Source organism: Misgurnus anguillicaudatus, unplaced genomic scaffold, assembly GCF_027580225.2.
Source record: "Misgurnus anguillicaudatus unplaced genomic scaffold, ASM2758022v2 HiC_scaffold_33, whole genome shotgun sequence".
In the NCBI taxonomy this organism is placed as follows: Eukaryota; Metazoa; Chordata; class Actinopteri; order Cypriniformes; family Cobitidae; genus Misgurnus; species Misgurnus anguillicaudatus.
Window position 1 is genome coordinate 2,204,891 of NW_027395283.1, and position 18,005 is coordinate 2,222,895.

The 18,005-nt window shown below is 37.4% G+C and overlaps 1 protein-coding gene across 4 annotated transcripts in view; it reads left to right on the top strand.

Moving 5' to 3' along the window:
* Positions 1–17,558, top strand: part of LOC129439003 (uncharacterized) — an 83,688-nt gene extending 66,130 nt beyond the window's left edge. For 3 of the 4 annotated variants that reach the window (XM_073865881.1, XM_073865883.1, XM_073865884.1), the window contains one exon: positions 11,840–17,558. In XM_073865881.1, coding sequence (XP_073721982.1) covers positions 11,840–13,842 — 2,003 coding nt within the window. In that variant the 3' untranslated portion in view covers positions 13,843–17,558. Of the gene's footprint in view, positions 1–383; positions 850–11,839 lie in introns of those variants that run through there. The other variant, XM_073865882.1, reaches the window with a different exon arrangement.
* Positions 17,559–18,005: the final 447 nt, after the last annotated feature.

Below are 18,005 nucleotides of genomic sequence, written 5' to 3' on the forward strand. Positions count from 1 at the left end.
AACCTAGGGATGATTTGGATGACCAGGGTTTTGCTATTTTTATATAAAAATATGGCAATCAAAACAGCTTTACTGCATGTTTATTTTTCATAAGGGAGGGTAAGTAAACTTGATTATGAATTTAGGTCATATATAATAAAGCTCCTGCCTATAAAATGTAGGTGCAGCAAATTTCTTATCGTAGGCTGTATGACTCATCTATGATTAACGGCTAGTTGTGTAAATTTTACATTTAAAGGCAGGGTATCTAATTTTGAAAAATGCTCACGAACCCCATCCAAAGTCACACCTGACCTCACTTGTTTTGCTAAATCCATTGTAAAGCAGTGAGCGTCTTCTGTCTCCAGTACAGCAGGAGGCGCTGCAGCTCTTTAGTCCGCAAATAAACTTACTAAAGAAAGAAAGAAAGAGCGCGCGTGTGATGTGTTTGTGTATCATCAGTGTTTTTCTCTCTTGCGTGTTTTATTGAGTGTAAACAGAGTCTTGTCTCTGTGTATTTTAGTGTTAAGACGATGCGGGACACAACAGTGTGTGACAGTAAACAGAGCTTACAGGAGGATCAAACCTCCACAGAGTCTCTGGATTCTGTCTGTAACGCTGGAGAACAGCAGCAGATCCTGCAGACCAAACTGAAGATGTGTTCAGTTAAACTCATCGACTGCACGAACCTCATGATGAAGATTAAAACTGAACCCACAGAAATCAAAACTGAACCCACAGAAATCAAAACTGAACCCACAGAAATCAAAACTGAACTCACAGAAATCAAAACTGAACCCACAGAAATCAAAACTGAACCCACAGAAGAGGAAGATCGCACTGAGGAAGACGATGATTTTATTCCATCAGGTATGTCTCCTTATTGTCGTGTTGGGTTTCAGTCACAAACTAACTAATCAAAAGACCCAAAAAATGTACATTTTAAAGGTGTTTAGGCTATATTTAATATCATCCACTAAGTCCTCTATATTGTGTTCAAGTCATTATTCATATTTTTTATAAAATACAATGTCATCTAAACAAAATATGTAATGCTTATGTATTTTTATATTTAAAATAATCTCCAGTTCATGTTGTCTGAACAATAAGCACTGTTTAACACATAATTTCACATAATAAAGTCTGATATTTACATTTAGGCATATCACAATATAGAGGTTAGAGGAACATTATCAGAACGTTAAGGCAATGTTAGCGGAATGTTTCTTTAATATTTCACAAGGTTAGGGGAACGTTACCTAATCCCAGAGGGAACATTCTATTGACATCAAGAACTTTCCTGTGGAACCAGCAGGGAGCGTTAGGGTATCTGTTCTGGAAACGTTCTGGGAACCAAAAATTGTTAGCTGGGAGGTTTCTGTCTGTCCCATTGAATCTAGTTAGTTTCACAATGGAGGTGGGTGATATATCCTTTACACGATAATATCCGAATTGTTGTCTGGGTTATATGCAAAATTTGGATATCGAATATTTCATAATTTGTACAATCCGACCACCCAATCATGAAATTGCTGAAGGGAGTTAAAAAGAAAACAAATAACGCACACTATAACCTTCTAAACAATTATATGCAGCGATTTTAATGTAGGGGTTTGTTTGACTGTATTTTATGTTGGGTTTCTTTGTACAAAATCATGATTGTTCCTCAATTGCACACGAGTAAGCTGCTACTAATTTGCAATACAACTACGGAGTTCTTACCTTTTATGACGTTTCTTAGGTTGAAGCAACAATCGAAAAAAGTAAAGAGTAAAGCTGATGTATGATTAATAAAATAGCTGCTGGGCAAAATATGCGTTGTTTGCGGAAAACTGAAGTCTGACGTTAAAAAGTTTTTCTTAAATGTCTGTGGCATCCGCAAGTGGCGAGCTTCGTGATTGCATCATTAGAAAGTTGCGTTGTATAATGATGAGTCCAAAAGATGGAATACATTTTCCCAAGAGATCCACCGGAATAGCCTCCGAACATGAACAGGGCTTCTTTTAACTTCTAAAAAAAATTTTTTTTAGTTCAAACTAAAACATTTGTATTCATAAATTGGAACACATTTCTTTGAAGGATTGCAAAAATATCGAGGAAAAATAGAAATATTCATTTTCGCCAATATCTCCGACCCCTATTTCACAATTTTTTCCCCAAACAAGAATCAGGGTTTCCACGGGTCCTTGAAATCCTTGAAAGTTTGTGAATCTGAGGGCGAAAATTGGGTAGTTTATGAAAATATACATACATGGATACAGGTCATTGAAAGTGCTTGAATCTACTTTATGCAAAAAAATCTGAAAAAAATCCATATTATTCCTTGTGTAGTGTAGGATGATATCATGCAAATTCTAGACTTTTTATGTACACATGCAAAAATGTTTTGCTTTAAATGTTTATATCTTCTGTATGCAAATGTTGATTCATACAAAATGCTTTTTTGCATAGTTGTGTTTGACAAATGAAAACGTCTCTGGTTATGTATGTAACTGTTGTTCTCCGAGAAGGGAACAAGATGCTGCGTCTCCCTTGCCATTCTTCCTGCGTCCCTGTAATGCCGTCTTTGGCAATATTTCAGATAGTGATATACTTCCTTGCTCCTGCGTCACCCTTTCTTTGTCATTAAGCCTCACCATTGGTTGAATTTGATATACACATTCAGACGCACTTACCCCTGGAGGCGTCCCCAAAGTGTCACCCCAGTGACGCAGCGCGAGACTCTCGAAAGAGAACTGTAACAATGTATCTTTAAAGGTAACACAATGTAACCTTGCTCTCACTTGAAATGTGTCCCCACAATTCAGTGTTGGGTGTAACTAGTTACTAAGTAATTAGTTACTGTAATTTAATTACTTTTTCCTTGAAAAAGTAAAGTAAGGTATTACTCTTATTTTTCTTGTAATCTAATTACAGTTACTTCTGATGTAACTAAATACTTTGTAGGTATTGTAGAACAATTATGTATAATATAATACGATAGTGGATTTAACATGGTTTTAGTTTACAATTCTCACTATTAACTGATTGATTATTAGCATTAATATTAATGAGATGTTAGCTGTTTATTAATACTTAATAGCACATATTAATGCCTGATTCTGCAAAACCTTAGTTTACATCCTTAACCCTCCCCATTTCTACCAATACTTAAAATTAATAACTTCTTTATTATTAATAAGCAGTAGTTGGAGTATATTGAGGCAAAAGTAGTTAATAGTTAGTTAATAGAGAGAAATGGACCATTAAATGGGACAAGAATAATTGATGTACTTTTATATATTATTTCTTTGAGCCATTTCAAGCCTATCCTTGTATCATCTACTGAATAGGATTTAGAAAGTAATAAGTAATTAAATTCTTTTTGGAGAGAGTAATTTGTAAAGTAAGCTAATTACATGATTGAAGATGTAATAAGTAACTAGTAATTAATTACTTTTTTTGAGTAACTTACCCAACACTGCCCCACATTTAGTCCTTGAATTTGAGGGTATTGGAGACAGAAAGTCCTTGAAAGGTCCTTGAATTTGAAGTTAACTAAGGTGTGGGAACCCTGAAGAATGAAAGATATCGCCAAAAAGGTCATTCAAAAATCAGTCGTTCAGTAATAATATTATGAAGCGACGAGAACACTTTGTGCGCAAAGAAAACAAAACAAATGATTTTGTTCAGCAATTTGTTCCCTTCCTTGGTTGTTCAGTGTGCGTTCACGACCAGACTTTGGCGCATGCTGATGACGTCACCTGCTGACCTAGTTGCTAATGTTTTTTGTATCCACTTTTTTATTTAAGCCATAATGCAGGGCTCCAGGCTAACATTTAAGAGGAGTGGCACTGGCGCCACCAAATTGTACACCTGGTAGCGCTGGGCCTTAATTTGGTGGCACCAGTCACTGGGTGGTGTAAAAACAAAAAATAAACACTTAAACTAAGTCCAACATTTTTTACTGCATTAATGAATACATTACAAATACAGAATAATTTTTTCATTATATACATTTTTATTTTCACTTTACGCTTAACATCAACTTTTTTCTTACTTTGTTTGTAAAAGCTTAAGGCTACATTAAAATTTGAAATTTATTTAAAGGATAACCCCTTGAGATGCACCATCTCGTTTTCGAGGGGGTCCTTAAAACAGACAGAGATACAAACAGTAAATTACAATGTTTAACACATAAAACATACATTCATACAACAATTAGCTCTCCATAACATCTCCTCACAACCCTATAAATACATAGATACAATAAATGTTCATTTGTCATACAAAGCATACAAGTTCAGTACCTTTCAATGTAATGAAGTTCACATAATAATTAAATAAATAAATAAATAAAAAAAATTAAAAAATTAAAAAAAAAAAAAAAAAAAAATTAAATTAAATAGTATACTCAAAAGCAAGAGCAAATATTCTTCAAGTAATCATGTAAGACTGACCTAAAGATATTGATTGAAGTAATAGATCTCATTTCACTTGTTAAACTGTTCCAGTCTGATGGAGCTTTAAATTGAAATGCCCTACGACCTACCTCTTTATTAATTTTGGGAACATAAAAAAATAATTGATCGGTATGCCTTAAGTTATATGAAGAAGAAAATGGAATTAAATATTGTTTTAAGTACTGAGGATAATTTAAATAATAACATTTAAAAATAAACTGAAGCCAATGGAAGTGCCTTCTTGAATGTAACGATAACCAATTTAATGATTCATACATTTGACAGTGGTGCGTTTTATATGGACATCTCAATACAAATCTACAAAGACTATTATAAACAACATTAAGAGAACGGAGATTTGTATCAAAGGTATTCTGGTAAATTATATCCGCATAATCAAGGATTGGAAATATTAATTGGGTAATAATTCTTTTTCTGACCTTAAAGGTAAAACAACTAATAGAGGAGTAAAGTATTTTAAGTCGATATGATATCTTCTTAATAACTGCATCAATATGTGATCTAAATGACAATTGAGAATCAAGTAAAACACCTAAATATTTAAACTCATTGACTTTTAACATTGAAGTTCCATCTATAAAATTAATTGAATAGTTAATTGGTAAAGAGATTTGTTTTGAATTAAACAACATATAATAAGACTTCTTTTTATTAAGCAGAAGTTTGTTATAAGTAAACCAGTTTTGAACTTCATCAAAATCAGACTGCAGAGATCGCTGAATATAAGAAATATCAGGACTGGAAAAGTAAATAACAGTATCATCAGCGTATAACTGAATTTGACAGTTAGAACAAACTTGTGGAAGATTGTTTATAAAAATAGAAAACAATAATGGTCCTAGAGATGAGCCTTGAGGTACTCCTCTGTCAATGATTGTAAGTTCCGAGCAACTTCCCTGATATAAAACACATTGTTGTCTGTGGTGTAAATATGAATTAAACCATAGTAAAGAAGACATTGAAAGACCAATATCATATAATTTATCTAACAGAAGATAATGGTCAACTAAATCAAAAGCTTTGGTTAAATCAATAAATATGGCACCAGTTAATTTATTATTGTCAAAGGAAGATGTAATATCATTGGTAATTTTTAAAAGAGCACTTGTTGTAGAAAAATTTGGTCGGAAGCCGGACTGAAAAGGTGATATAATATTGGAATCATTGAAATGTATTGATAACTGATTAAAAATTATTTTCTCAAATATTTTCACCACACTATTAATTATTGAAATTGGTCTGTAGTTATTAATGTCATGTAAATCACCATTTTTATACAATGGAGTAACTCTAGTACATTTCCAAGATAATGGAGTAGTGCATGTTGTCAATGACAGATTAAATAAACCAGACAAAGGGTAAGCCAGGACATGTGAAGCCATTTTCAAAAATTTAATTTCCAAACCATCTGGACCTGCGCTACTATCTGAATCCAACCTATCAATAACTTGTTGCACTTCTATAGGACTAATGAGTCTAAAGGAGAAGGAGTTTTCACGATTATAATTAGAAGCAGTAAAATTGAAATCATAAAAATCAGAGGATATAGGGCTTCCTTGGGTGAAATATTTATTAAATTCCTCAGCAATTTTAAGTGGATCATTAACAATTTCATTATTTATTCGCATGAAATTACTTTGTTTTTTAGATGAAAAATTTGTTAATTTATTAATTCTGTCCCAAAATACTTTGGGATTATTGTAATCTGATGCTAGGCAGTCTTTGAAGTAATTTGCTTTAGCATTTCGTGTTTTTGTTGTACATATATTCCTCAACCTCTTATATGTATTCCAATCTGTAGAATCCCTTGTCGAGTGGTATTTTCTCCAAGCTCTGTCTCTATCTTTAAAAAGAGTTATTAAATCACCATTTATCCAAGGCAAATGTCTTCCCTTAACCTTAATTATTTTCCAAGGTGCATGTTTATCAATAATTTTAGTAACTTCTGAATAAAAGTAGTTCCATGCATCTTCAACAAATGGGATTGTCTGAAATCTATCCCAGTTAATGTTAGCCATGTCTTGGACAAAGTATTCGTAATTAATATTTTTTGATTGTCTGACCCTAATTAATTTAGGTGGTAATTGAGGTATATTTATTTTCCAGACACAGTAGATCATAGAATGATCACTAAATGAATCTGACAGAACTCCAGAGGACATAATCCTGTCTGGATGTGTGACTAAAATCCAGTCCAGCAAAGATGATGATTTAGAATCCTTTCTGGTAGGTTCTGTTATAAGTTGTGTTAAATTTGAACTATTAATTAAATTACGATCATGCCTACATGAGCCGGCTAACCAGTTATTATTAAAATCTCCCAAAATTATCATTTCAGTTTGATCATCAAGGGAATTAATAGTTGATATAATATATTTTGTGGATTCAACCGGAGCTTTGGGGGGTCTATAAATATTGCCTACTATTAATTGTTTATTTTTATGAAGAATTACTTTAACAAATAAAGATTCAAAGTACAGGGGATACTCATTTGGTGTAACAATTTCAGAAACTAGTGTTGAGGAAATATATGTAGCCACTCCTCCTCCTCTAGAGTCACGATCCGCTCTATATAAAACATAATTGTCAAGTTTTATGTCATCGTCTGATATCATATTATTGAGCCAGGTCTCAGAAAGTGTAATTACCTTAGGTTTGTTATATGTAAGCCATACCCTTAACAGGTCAATTTTAGGTAGTAAACTTCTAATATTCAGATGAATGATAAACATACCTTTACTTGTATTCATTATACAGTTTAAACATAACTATATACAAACAATCCAATAAACAAAATACAGCAATAATGAGGGCTAACAGTAAAGAGATAGAAAAGAGAGCATACACATTCATACACATACACACACACACACACACACACACACACACACACACACACACACACACACACACACACACACACACACACACACACACACAACCAAACATAATCTTAAACAAAAAATATTATTTGCTCAGTCTGCTTTTTTAACAATTTATTAGGTGGACTGGAAATATGTAATGAGCTGAATTCATGATACTATAGTCAAAAACCTTCACCTTCCCAACAGAATTCATCTTTACTATAAAAAGGGCAAAAATAAGTAGTAAATTGCTACCAATTACCAGTCAAAAATAATTATCATTCATAATTTAAATTCAGGCAGCTTTAGAAACAAATGGAACAATAATTCAACAACCTACTATCAGCCGTTTAGGTAGTATACTAACTCTGCGTTTACGACATTTTATACAATTTACGGCAAATAGAGTTCATAATAACCTGCGTTCCACATTAAACTTTATAAAGAACAAAAAGCAGATCAAAAATAACAAAAGAGAATAAGCATTAAATCAGATTACCATTTCAGCTGCAAGATCTGACACGAACAGAGGTAATAGCAATAATACTAGTGTAAAGCAACATGAAAGTCAAATAAAACTACGGAGATCCCATGGGAGCATCACAAAGGAAGCCTTCTGCCTCCTCGGGGGAACGGAAAGTAGTGACCTTACCGTCCATAATTACCCTCAACGTTGCCGGATAATGTAACGAATATTTAATATCCATCTCTCTAAGTTTTTTCTTAATGGGATCAAATTGACGTCGTTTCTCGAGAAGAGCAGCGCTATAATCCGGGTAAATGTAAATACGCGTCCCTTGGTACTGAAGATTGCCCTTATCACGGGCCAGTCTGAGAATTTTCATTTTGTCCTGAAAATTCAGGAGCTTTATCAGAATTGATCTTGCACCCGATTTGGAGTTGGTATTACGTACAGTTGGAGTGCGATGTGCCCTTTCAATCACCGGAGACGTTTGGAAGTTTTCCGCCCCGAGAAGCTGAGGAACAAGCCGCTGCATGAAGCCCAATATGTCGCGTCCCTCCGCCAACTCCGGGACACGCAGAAAACGTAGGTTATGTGAACGGCTTCTGTTTTCCATCTCCTCTGTTTTTTCTCTCAGGTGATCATTTTCCTTCTCTAAGAGTAGAATACGTTTTTCCAATTCGGATATATTGTCTTCATTCGCACTAACTCTTTGCTCCTGTAGATTAACTTGGTCACCAATAATACCCAGGGATGCCTCTATTGTGTTAAGGCTCGTTTGTAATTTGTCCAATTTGGAATCAAAGCGTGCGAGCAACTCATCTTTCAGATCTTGTATAACTTCAGTTATAGATTTGTCGATAGTCATTGTGACCAAACACTAAGGAGCAGAGTGCGCTCTAATTTGTCATCCGTTAGTGTCGATTTAGTTGTAAATTGCTTAAGAAATAATGTCCTTTGTTGACATATATGTAAATAAATGCATTAAATCCACTATATTTAGAAAAAATTCAAAGTGCAGACTTGAGCTTCAGCAAACACTCACACTGTTGTCATGGCCGCCGGACATACAGCTTAAGAAATCACATTTTTGTGCTGTAATAACCAGTGAATCACAAGTGGGCGAGACTTAAGACAGGTGTAAACGATGTTCAAAATGTTTTGAGCTCGTCCACTTTCGACCTTTAGAGGTTTCAACCGGATTTAGAGGTTGTCGACTTAACACATAAGACTGGATTGTTTTTGTGGTTTGAACGCACATGTGTTCGAATGTCTTCAAACAGCCAAACGAGTTCGCCTTTTCTCCTCCCATTTATCTAATCTGAGACACGGATTATTTTCTGACTTCTAGCGCAAACACACAGTGTACAGGGCTATCTGTAGGCTTTCATTGATAAAACTAAAGCGGCTGATCTCCACGTCTTTCATTAGTTTCATTTTGCGAGCACGTAAAAGTTGTGCAATCTTATTTCATCAATTGTGCTTAAATATCAGAGAAAGCTCATAAATATTCATGTAAAAACAATGTGCAGCATGTTTACTTACAACACAAGCAGCAAACTCTGACATTATATTAGTTTGTGGCAATTTAAACCATCAGTACTCCCGCTCGGTTTTAAATGACAGCAGAGAGACTCGCCCACAGTCTCCACAGACCACCTTTAATTCAATTCAATTCAATTGTATTTATATAGCACTTTTCACAATTGGTGATTGTTTCAAAGCAGGTTTACATTAAAGCAGTGAAAAGCACAGAAAATCGACAGCACAACATATTATACACAATAGCACGAGCAAGTGATAACATTATGTCATACATACCTTTCAATCACTCCTCTGCGCTTGACAATTAATAGCCCTATTCAGGGTTTTATTAGTCTAGTTTTGGAGTTTTGGCCTTGTATTGTGGTTTGTATGTGCACAAAGTAACGTTCTATTCTTTTTCCTTATATGTAGCCTTTTCTATTTTATACGTGACGTTTGTTTTTGAAAGTTTATGCCCGACTCATGGTTTGCTGCACATATGTAAACGAGTAAGGAGAGATTAAACATTTCTTAAGAATATCAATAACATTTTCCAACTTTTGAAGTGTTGATGAAAATGAGGATTTAGTTTATTTATTTATTAGGTTGTACAAACTAGCCATTGTGAGGTGAGTACCATTGCTAAAACAAATTATGTGAATGCCTTGTTAAAGAGAAAAGTTTTAAGTCTAGATTTAAAGGTATCTACTGTGTCTGATTCTCGGACAACGGTTGGTAAATCATTCCAGAGCTAAGGGGCTAAGTAGGAAAAGGATCTTCCACCTTTAGACTTTTGATATTTTATGGATTATTAAGACACCAGAATTTTGAGACCGCAGTGCACATGATGGATTGTATTCTGATAGAATTCTCTAAGATATGAGGGTGCTAGGCCATTTAAGGCTTTGTAGGTGATTAGTGATAATTTAAATTGTATGCGCTATTTAACTGGTAGCCAGTGTAAAGATGCCAGAATTGGACTTATGTGGTCATACTTCTTAGATTGAGTAAGCACTCTTGCACAAGCGTTTTGATCTACTGAAGCTTGATTACCTGATTTGCATGGCATCCTCCGAGTAAGGAGTTAATAATAGTCTATTCTAGAGGTCATAAAAGCGTGGATAAGCTTCTCAGCATCTGATGCAGACAGCATATGGCGTATTTTTGAGATATTTCTAAGATGGAAGAATGCTGTGTGGCAGAGATATGACTATCGAATGATAAATTGCTGTCGAACATTACGCCTAAGTTCTTAACCATGGAGGTTTGCACCACAGCGTTTGGATGCGCGCTTCTAGTTCTGCAATCTTCTCCGTCATCCTTACTACTTCAATACACTTAGCACAAGTAAACCCCTCTGTGCTGTTGGAAGAAGCTAAACTGTACATGTGGCAAGTAATGCAGGTTACAATGACAAGCGGAGTCTTACCGCTTTCATGTTGGGTGATGGCGTCTTTGGTCACCTGGACGCGGTCTGTGAAGCTACATCGCGAGGGAAGCTCGCTCGCAGCACCCCCCGATCGCCTGCGGACGTCTGTAGCAAGGGTGATGTGAGGCACGCTGATTCTGCGAAGGCCGGGCAGCAGCTCCTCCACGGCTTCCCGATTGCTTTAATTCTGGGCGATGGCGTCTCCGTTCCCTCGAGCGCGGTCCGTGAAGCTGCACCGCATAGGGTGTTTGCTTTTTGCACGCCTCGGTCGCTTGTGGACGTCTGGAGCCTGGGTAAACTGGGCGCTGTACGTCACGTAGGATCTGCGATAACCGGGTATCAACTGCTCCACAGCTTCCCGCTCAGGTGAGGACAGGTCTGAATAGCATACATCGGATGAGTCCGCCATTAGATCGGCAAATGGTAACTGACGCTAGCGGGCTAACACTGGGTGTTTATTAGTGATAAATCGTTTCACGTGGTAGTACTGCTCAATAGTCGTCACGGTAAAGTATTCTTGAGATAAACTAATATGTTATATTATATAAATAGGAACAAGATGGTCAGAAAATAGGATTTTGGATGATGAACTCGACAGAGCTCTGATGCACGATGCTGGGATTGTCGGGGATTGTCGATGCTGCCACGTGCCCATGTCACGTCCGTTCGGCTTCTTCATTCTGATTGGTTAAAATGCATTCTAAGCCGTGATAAAATACCCCGGTAGGCCCACGGTTCAGACCGCATTACATAAGTATCACTGCGCCACTGTTGCTGCGTACTGATTTATGAAACTAAACACCACAGTCTTTAATCATATTTTCATTGTGTCTTTGTTGCATCTGTGTTGCTTGAGAAATGCGCTCTGTTGCAGCAACGCTTGAATCTGAGGAACTACTTTGTTTTGCGGAAGAGTAATATAATAAAACAAAGCAGCTGGATATGTTTACAAATGTTGGTTTATTTGATGTGCAATGACCCAGCTGTAATAATAGGACTGACACCTGTCTTCTGTCTTATTTGTGAATCTAGAAAAAGATACAGAATCTCAATTCTTCATCCTTCATTGTGTAAATAAGAGTGAAAAGACAATTTAATTGTTTCATGTTTCTTTCAGATGTGAAGAGTGATTCATGTTTGGATATAGAAATAACATCCTCAACATCAAAAGAGCAACTGACAGCACAAACTCTTTCCTGCATCACCTGTGAAAAGACATTCAGCTCACAGAGACATTTAGAGAGACATGAGAGAAAACACACAGAACAGAAACTCTTCACCAGATCTGAGATCAGCTTTACTACCTTACAAGAGAAGAAACTTCATTCAGAAGACCACAGAGAGAAGAAGAAGAAGCAGTTTCACTGTGAGCAGTGTGGGAAGATTTTTGTCTCTTCCCATAATCTAAATGTTCACATGAGGATACATCGTGATGAAAAGCCTTTCAACTGCACTGAATGTGGAAATTACTTCAGAACCAAACAACATCTTAAAGTTCATCAGAGAGTTCACACTGGAGAAAAACCTTACGAGTGTCCTCACTGTGAGAAGAGATTTAGCCGTAAACGTGGTCTGAAGAGACACGTGCGTTCACACACCAATGAGAGACTCTATCAGTGCCGTGAATGTGACAAAACCTTTAGGGATTCCGGCTCTTTAAAAAAACACCAGAATACTCACATTAAAGAGAAACTCCATCAGTGTTCACACTGTGATAAATGTTACGGTCATAAATATCAGCTGATAGTCCATGAGAGAGTTCATACTGGAGAAAAACCTTATCACTGTAGTGTCTGTGGGAAGAGTTTTAGTCAAAAAACTACATTACTATGTCATAAGAGAATTCATACAGGTGAAAAACCTTACAAATGCTCTCAGTGTGACATGACATTTGCTTATTCAGGTCACTTTAAAGTCCATCAGAGACTTCATACTGGAGAGAAACCTTACGTCTGCTCTCACTGTGGAAAGAGCTTCTCTAGTTCATCTAAATTAAGAGTTCATCAAAGAGTTCATACTGGAGAGAAACCTTATCACTGTAATGTTTGTGGGAAGAGTTTTAGTCATCAAACTACATTACTATGTCACAAGAGACTTCATACAGGTGAAAAACCTTACAAATGCTCTCAGTGTGACATGACATTTGCTTATTCAGGTCACTTTAAAGTCCATCAGAGACTTCATACTGGAGAGAAACCTTACGTCTGCTCTCACTGTGGAAAGAGATTCTCTAGTTCATCTCAATTCATAGTTCATCAGAGAGTTCATACTGGAGAGAAACCTCATCACTGTAATGTTTGTGGGAAGAGTTTTAGTCAAAAAACTACATTACTAAAGCACAAGACAATACATACAGGTGAAAGACCTTACAAATGCCCTCAGTGTGACATGACGTTTGCTCAGTCAAATTCCTTAAAATCCCATGAGAGAATTCATACTGGAGAGAAACCTTATCACTGTAGTGTCTGTGGTAAGAGTTTTAGTCAAGGGTCTTCATTACTAAAGCACACGAGAGTTCATACAGGTGAAAAACCTTTCAAATGCTCTCAGTGTGACAAGATGTTTACTTGTTCAAGTAACTTAAAAAAACATGAAAGAGTTCATACTGGAGAGAAACCTTATCACTGTAGTGTCTGTGGTAAGAGTTTTAGTGTAAAGGCTACATTACTAAATCACAAGAGAATTCATGAAAAACCTTATAAATGCTCTCAGTGTGGCATGACCTTTGCTCAGTCAGATTACTTAAAATCCCACCAGGGAGTACATTCTGGAATGAAAAGTTATTACTGTAGTGTTTGTGGGAGGAGTTTTAGTCAAGGGTCTTCATTACTAAAGCACAAGAGAATTCATACAGGTGAAAAACCTTTCAAATGCTCTCAGTGCGACAAGATGTTTACTTGTTCAAGTAACTTAAGATACCATCAGAGAGTTCATACTGGAGAGAAACCTTATCACTGTAGTGTCTGTGGGAAGAGTTTTAGTCAAGGGTCTTCATTACTAAAGCACAAGAGAATTCATACAGGTGAAAAACCTTTCAAATGCTCTCAGTGTGACAAGACGTTTGCTCAGTCAAGTCACTTACAAGCCCATCAGAGAGTTCATATAAGTGAGAAACTGTAAAGCTGAAGGTATACTAGGGGGGGTCTGTATGACGTCATTTTTGTCATCAGGAGAAAATGACCGTACGCGTTCAACAGCGCATGTGTGAGAACATATTGAGACAGAACACCCCACTACAAACAATTAGGGCGCACTCACACTATCCAAACTAAACCGTGCTCGGGCACGTTTGACCCCCAAAGCCTGGTTTGTTTGACTAGTGTGATTGTTCTGTTCTGCGGATTGGTTAATGGCGTCGCGGCTGGGTTGCAGAGGTGGGCGGACTCGGATCGATAAAAGTACAGTGTGAGTGCGTGCACCTGGGGGAGTATGCAGGGTTGACAATCGCGCTGGGGCATGGTTTGGTTTGGGTTGGATAATGTGAGTGCACCCTTACACAAAGGCAATAGAAAGCATTTGCACACACACACTATTGTTTTTTCTTTTGATTTTCACTTATTTCAAGAACAGAAAGCTGTGGAGCATTTTCGTCACCCTAATATTTGACTCCTGGTCTTTGTTTTCTTCTTGTTTCTTCTAAACTTTGTTTGCCATGGTGGATCATCTACTGTTCTTCACCTATCCTGCATTTTTTCCGTTGCATAGTATCTCACGGTTTGGTGTCAGCTTCAGACCTGCCAACCTTTACGCATTTTGCGTAACAGATACGCATTTAGACACCAAACTACGCTGCTACGATTTGTCACTTCAAAATACACGAAAAGCCTTTGATTTAAACTGTATGTGCATTTGCGCACTAGGCAACTCGTCTATGAGTGTCTATGAGTCTACCGCATTGGGCAGCAACCTGTTGGGGAAAGACAACGTCGACCAATCATAGCGCTAGTTTTAAACTCTTCAAAGCGGAGAGCGGGGAGCCGTCGCGACTCGCAACGAATAACGAAAATAACGAAATTGTTCTTCATCTCGGTCCATCTTCATACTGGGACTTGTTTTACAAGGGAGGATGGTTCTAAACACCGTTTTTAAAGGTAAATGGGCAGGGTATGGGAATTGTGAATTGCATCCATTGTAATAAGCCTGCCAACCAGGGGCGTCTAGACCCCTTTTACTGTTGCACGTGCCCTAGTGTAAATCTGTTGTACCCAGTGTCCTATGTTGTGCCTCAAGTTTAAGTTTTTAGTTTATTTGCCAGTATATTCATTGTTAATCGCGGCAAAACTGAGCTATATGAACCGTAATTCACGGTTGTAAACGTGTTGCCGTCCCACAAGACAAACTGACCAAAACAAAAAAATAATATCAATCTTATTCTTACTCGATTGTTACTGGCTCCTGTCAACGTACATCCGATTTTTGTGCAGAGCAGGGAAATAGAAGCAGGAAGCATATGATGAGGGAGGTCAAACGAACTACATGCTCAGCCAGTCAAAACCAAGTATAGAGGTTTGCATTATTGCTGAAAAAAACAATGTTTGTGTACTGTTCTGTATTGTCAGATATGAAATTACTGTTTAGTTCACTAGATCTACTTTAGGACACTACATAAACAGTTGGCATCACTGCTGAAAAAAACAGTATTCCAGCAAGACCAGCATATGTTGTGTTTTGGTGCTGTATGCTGGTGACCACCAGCTAAACCAGCATGAGAATTATGCTGGTTTATGCTGTTTTTTTCAGCAGGTTTAAACACTATGCAGATAATATACACAAAAGGATCATCCACATATGTTTTTATTGTAGTAGCAGCTAAGTAATGTTATTGTAAATTTTTGTAAAAGACTCATTATCATCAGTACTGTAGAATGTAAAGAAAAAGTAGTGGTAGGCATGCTGTGCCCCATTAGAGGTTCATGTCAACATGCCTGCTGGAATATAAAACAAGGATATAGCACGCTATTTGTGGATTGTTATTTATAATGTCCCATGTATTTAAGACATATGCCATAGTCGTTTTTGTTAAATAGGCATATTTTGGGGGATTGCCTTTTCATTAAAAAAGTTCTTCATAGCCTACTTGTATGTTGAAAGACTAAAAATGGTGGATAGTGGGAACTTGGGCTTAGCAATAAGTTGTAGTAATAAATGATAAGTGAGCATGTGAACTCAATCACTACTGATCAGCAAATGTTCCTGACCTCGCGCCGCACCCCCGGGATAAGTTGCTACTCAAAAAAAAATTCCAAGGTTGGCAGGTCTACAGCTTACTTTTGGGAGCTTTTTCACTGAGTGAAGTACGTAGTACCCGATACTTTTTTTAGGACCACCTCTGTTGGGGTTCTGAGCTGAGACCAAACGTGATGTGAAAACACTGTAGATCACTTATTGGTCTGAGAGAATCGTCACTATCAGTGTAATTGCTATAATGTAAAAGATTAGCTTTACCTTAGTGCTAGCTTGCAGTGTCTCGAGCAAACATGTTGTCATCTGTTCTCTGCTATAAGTTCCCAAACTCCCTTTAGCGATGAAAAACATCTACAGGTTGAGAATCAAGAACACAATAACAGTTTTTTTTCAGACTTGCAGTTTTTTGGCGGCACATTTGCAACGTGCATATATGCTTAAATGCAACTTATGAGGCTTAGCGGAGCTCGTTAACTGACGCCACAGGTGTTTGAACAGAAACTGTCATGTGAGACAGAGAGGTAGTGTTAAACGCATCTATTTTGGTGATCAATTTTAGTTTTATGGCAGACTGAGAAATAGATAAATGTATGTGAATGTACAACAATGCTCTCACTTGTATGATGTCACAGCAGTAGGCAGCGCACATATAACCACACGCCTATAATCCCTCCCATCTGAAATAATACTAACTCGTATTAGTGAAGTGAAGTGAGCTGACCCGACCTGACTCGCAAATCAGTGCGTCTCTGATGGCCTGGTAGAGTAATAATTTGAATGAGAAATCATTTGTATTGTGTTCAGTCGTGGCCAAAAGTTTTAAGAATTACATAAATATTGGAAATTGGAAAAGTTGCTGAAGTTTTTGTAATAGCAATTTGCATATACTCCAGAATGTTGAATGAAGAGTGATCAGATGAATTGCACAGTCCTTCTTTGCCATGAAAATTAACTTAGGCCTAGTCCACACGGACATGGGTATTTTTATAACCGTGAGTTTTTTAACGCGGTTCGGTCGTTCGTCCACACGAAACCGCAGTATCAGGGCACTGAAACCGAGCATATTTGAAAACCCCGGCCAGGGTGAGCTTTTTAAGAAACCTCGGTTACAGTGGTGTCGTGTAGAGAGTAAAACCGGGGGTTTTGCCTTGCGACGTCAGAGTGTGCGCCGCTATCCACTGTGTTTGACATCAAGATTGTGCGCCACGACTGCTTTGTTGATGATTCTGTGCAATGGCGGACGTATCTTGCTAATAATAACTGTGCCAGCAGGGCTTCTAACATGTATACAGATACATCAGTATATTGCGGAACATGATTTTGGTTATATCCCCGCCTGCTGGTGTGGCATGCTCTTGACAGCGCTTGATAGCGTGCTTTTGCTTTATCATGTGGATGGATATTTAATTTAAACCGAGCATGTGTGGACGGGATTTTTTTTAGGGAAAACTCCAGTTATAAATATACCCGTGTCCGTGTGGACTAGACCTGAATCTCAAAAAAACCTTTCCAATGCATTTCATTGCTGTCATTAAATGACCTGCTGAGATCATTTCAGTAATCGTCTTGTTAACTCAGGTGAGAATGTTGACAAGCACAAGGCTGGAGATCATTATGTCAGGCTGATTGGGTTAGAATGGCACACTTGACATGTTTAAAAGAAGGGTGATGCTTGAAATCATTGTTCTTCCATTGTTAACCATGGTGACCTGAAAAGGAACGTGTGCAGCCATCATTGGTTTGCATAAAAATGGCTTCACAGGCAAGGATCTTGTGGCTACTAAGATTGCACCCAAATCAACAATCTATAGAATCATCAAGAACTTCAAGGAAAGGGGTTCAATTCTTGTAAAGAAGGCTTCAGGGCGTCCAAGAAAGTTCAGCAAGTGCCAGGATCGTCTCCTAAAGAGATTCAGCTGCGGGATCGGAGTGCCACCAGTGCAGAGCCTGCTCAGGAATGGCAGCAGGAAGGTGTGAGCGCATCTGCACGCACAGTGAGGTGAAGACTTTTGGAAGATGGCCTGGTGTCAAGAAGGGCAGCAAAGAAGCCACTTCTCTCCAAAAAGAAACCATCAGGGACAGATTGACCTTCTGCCAAA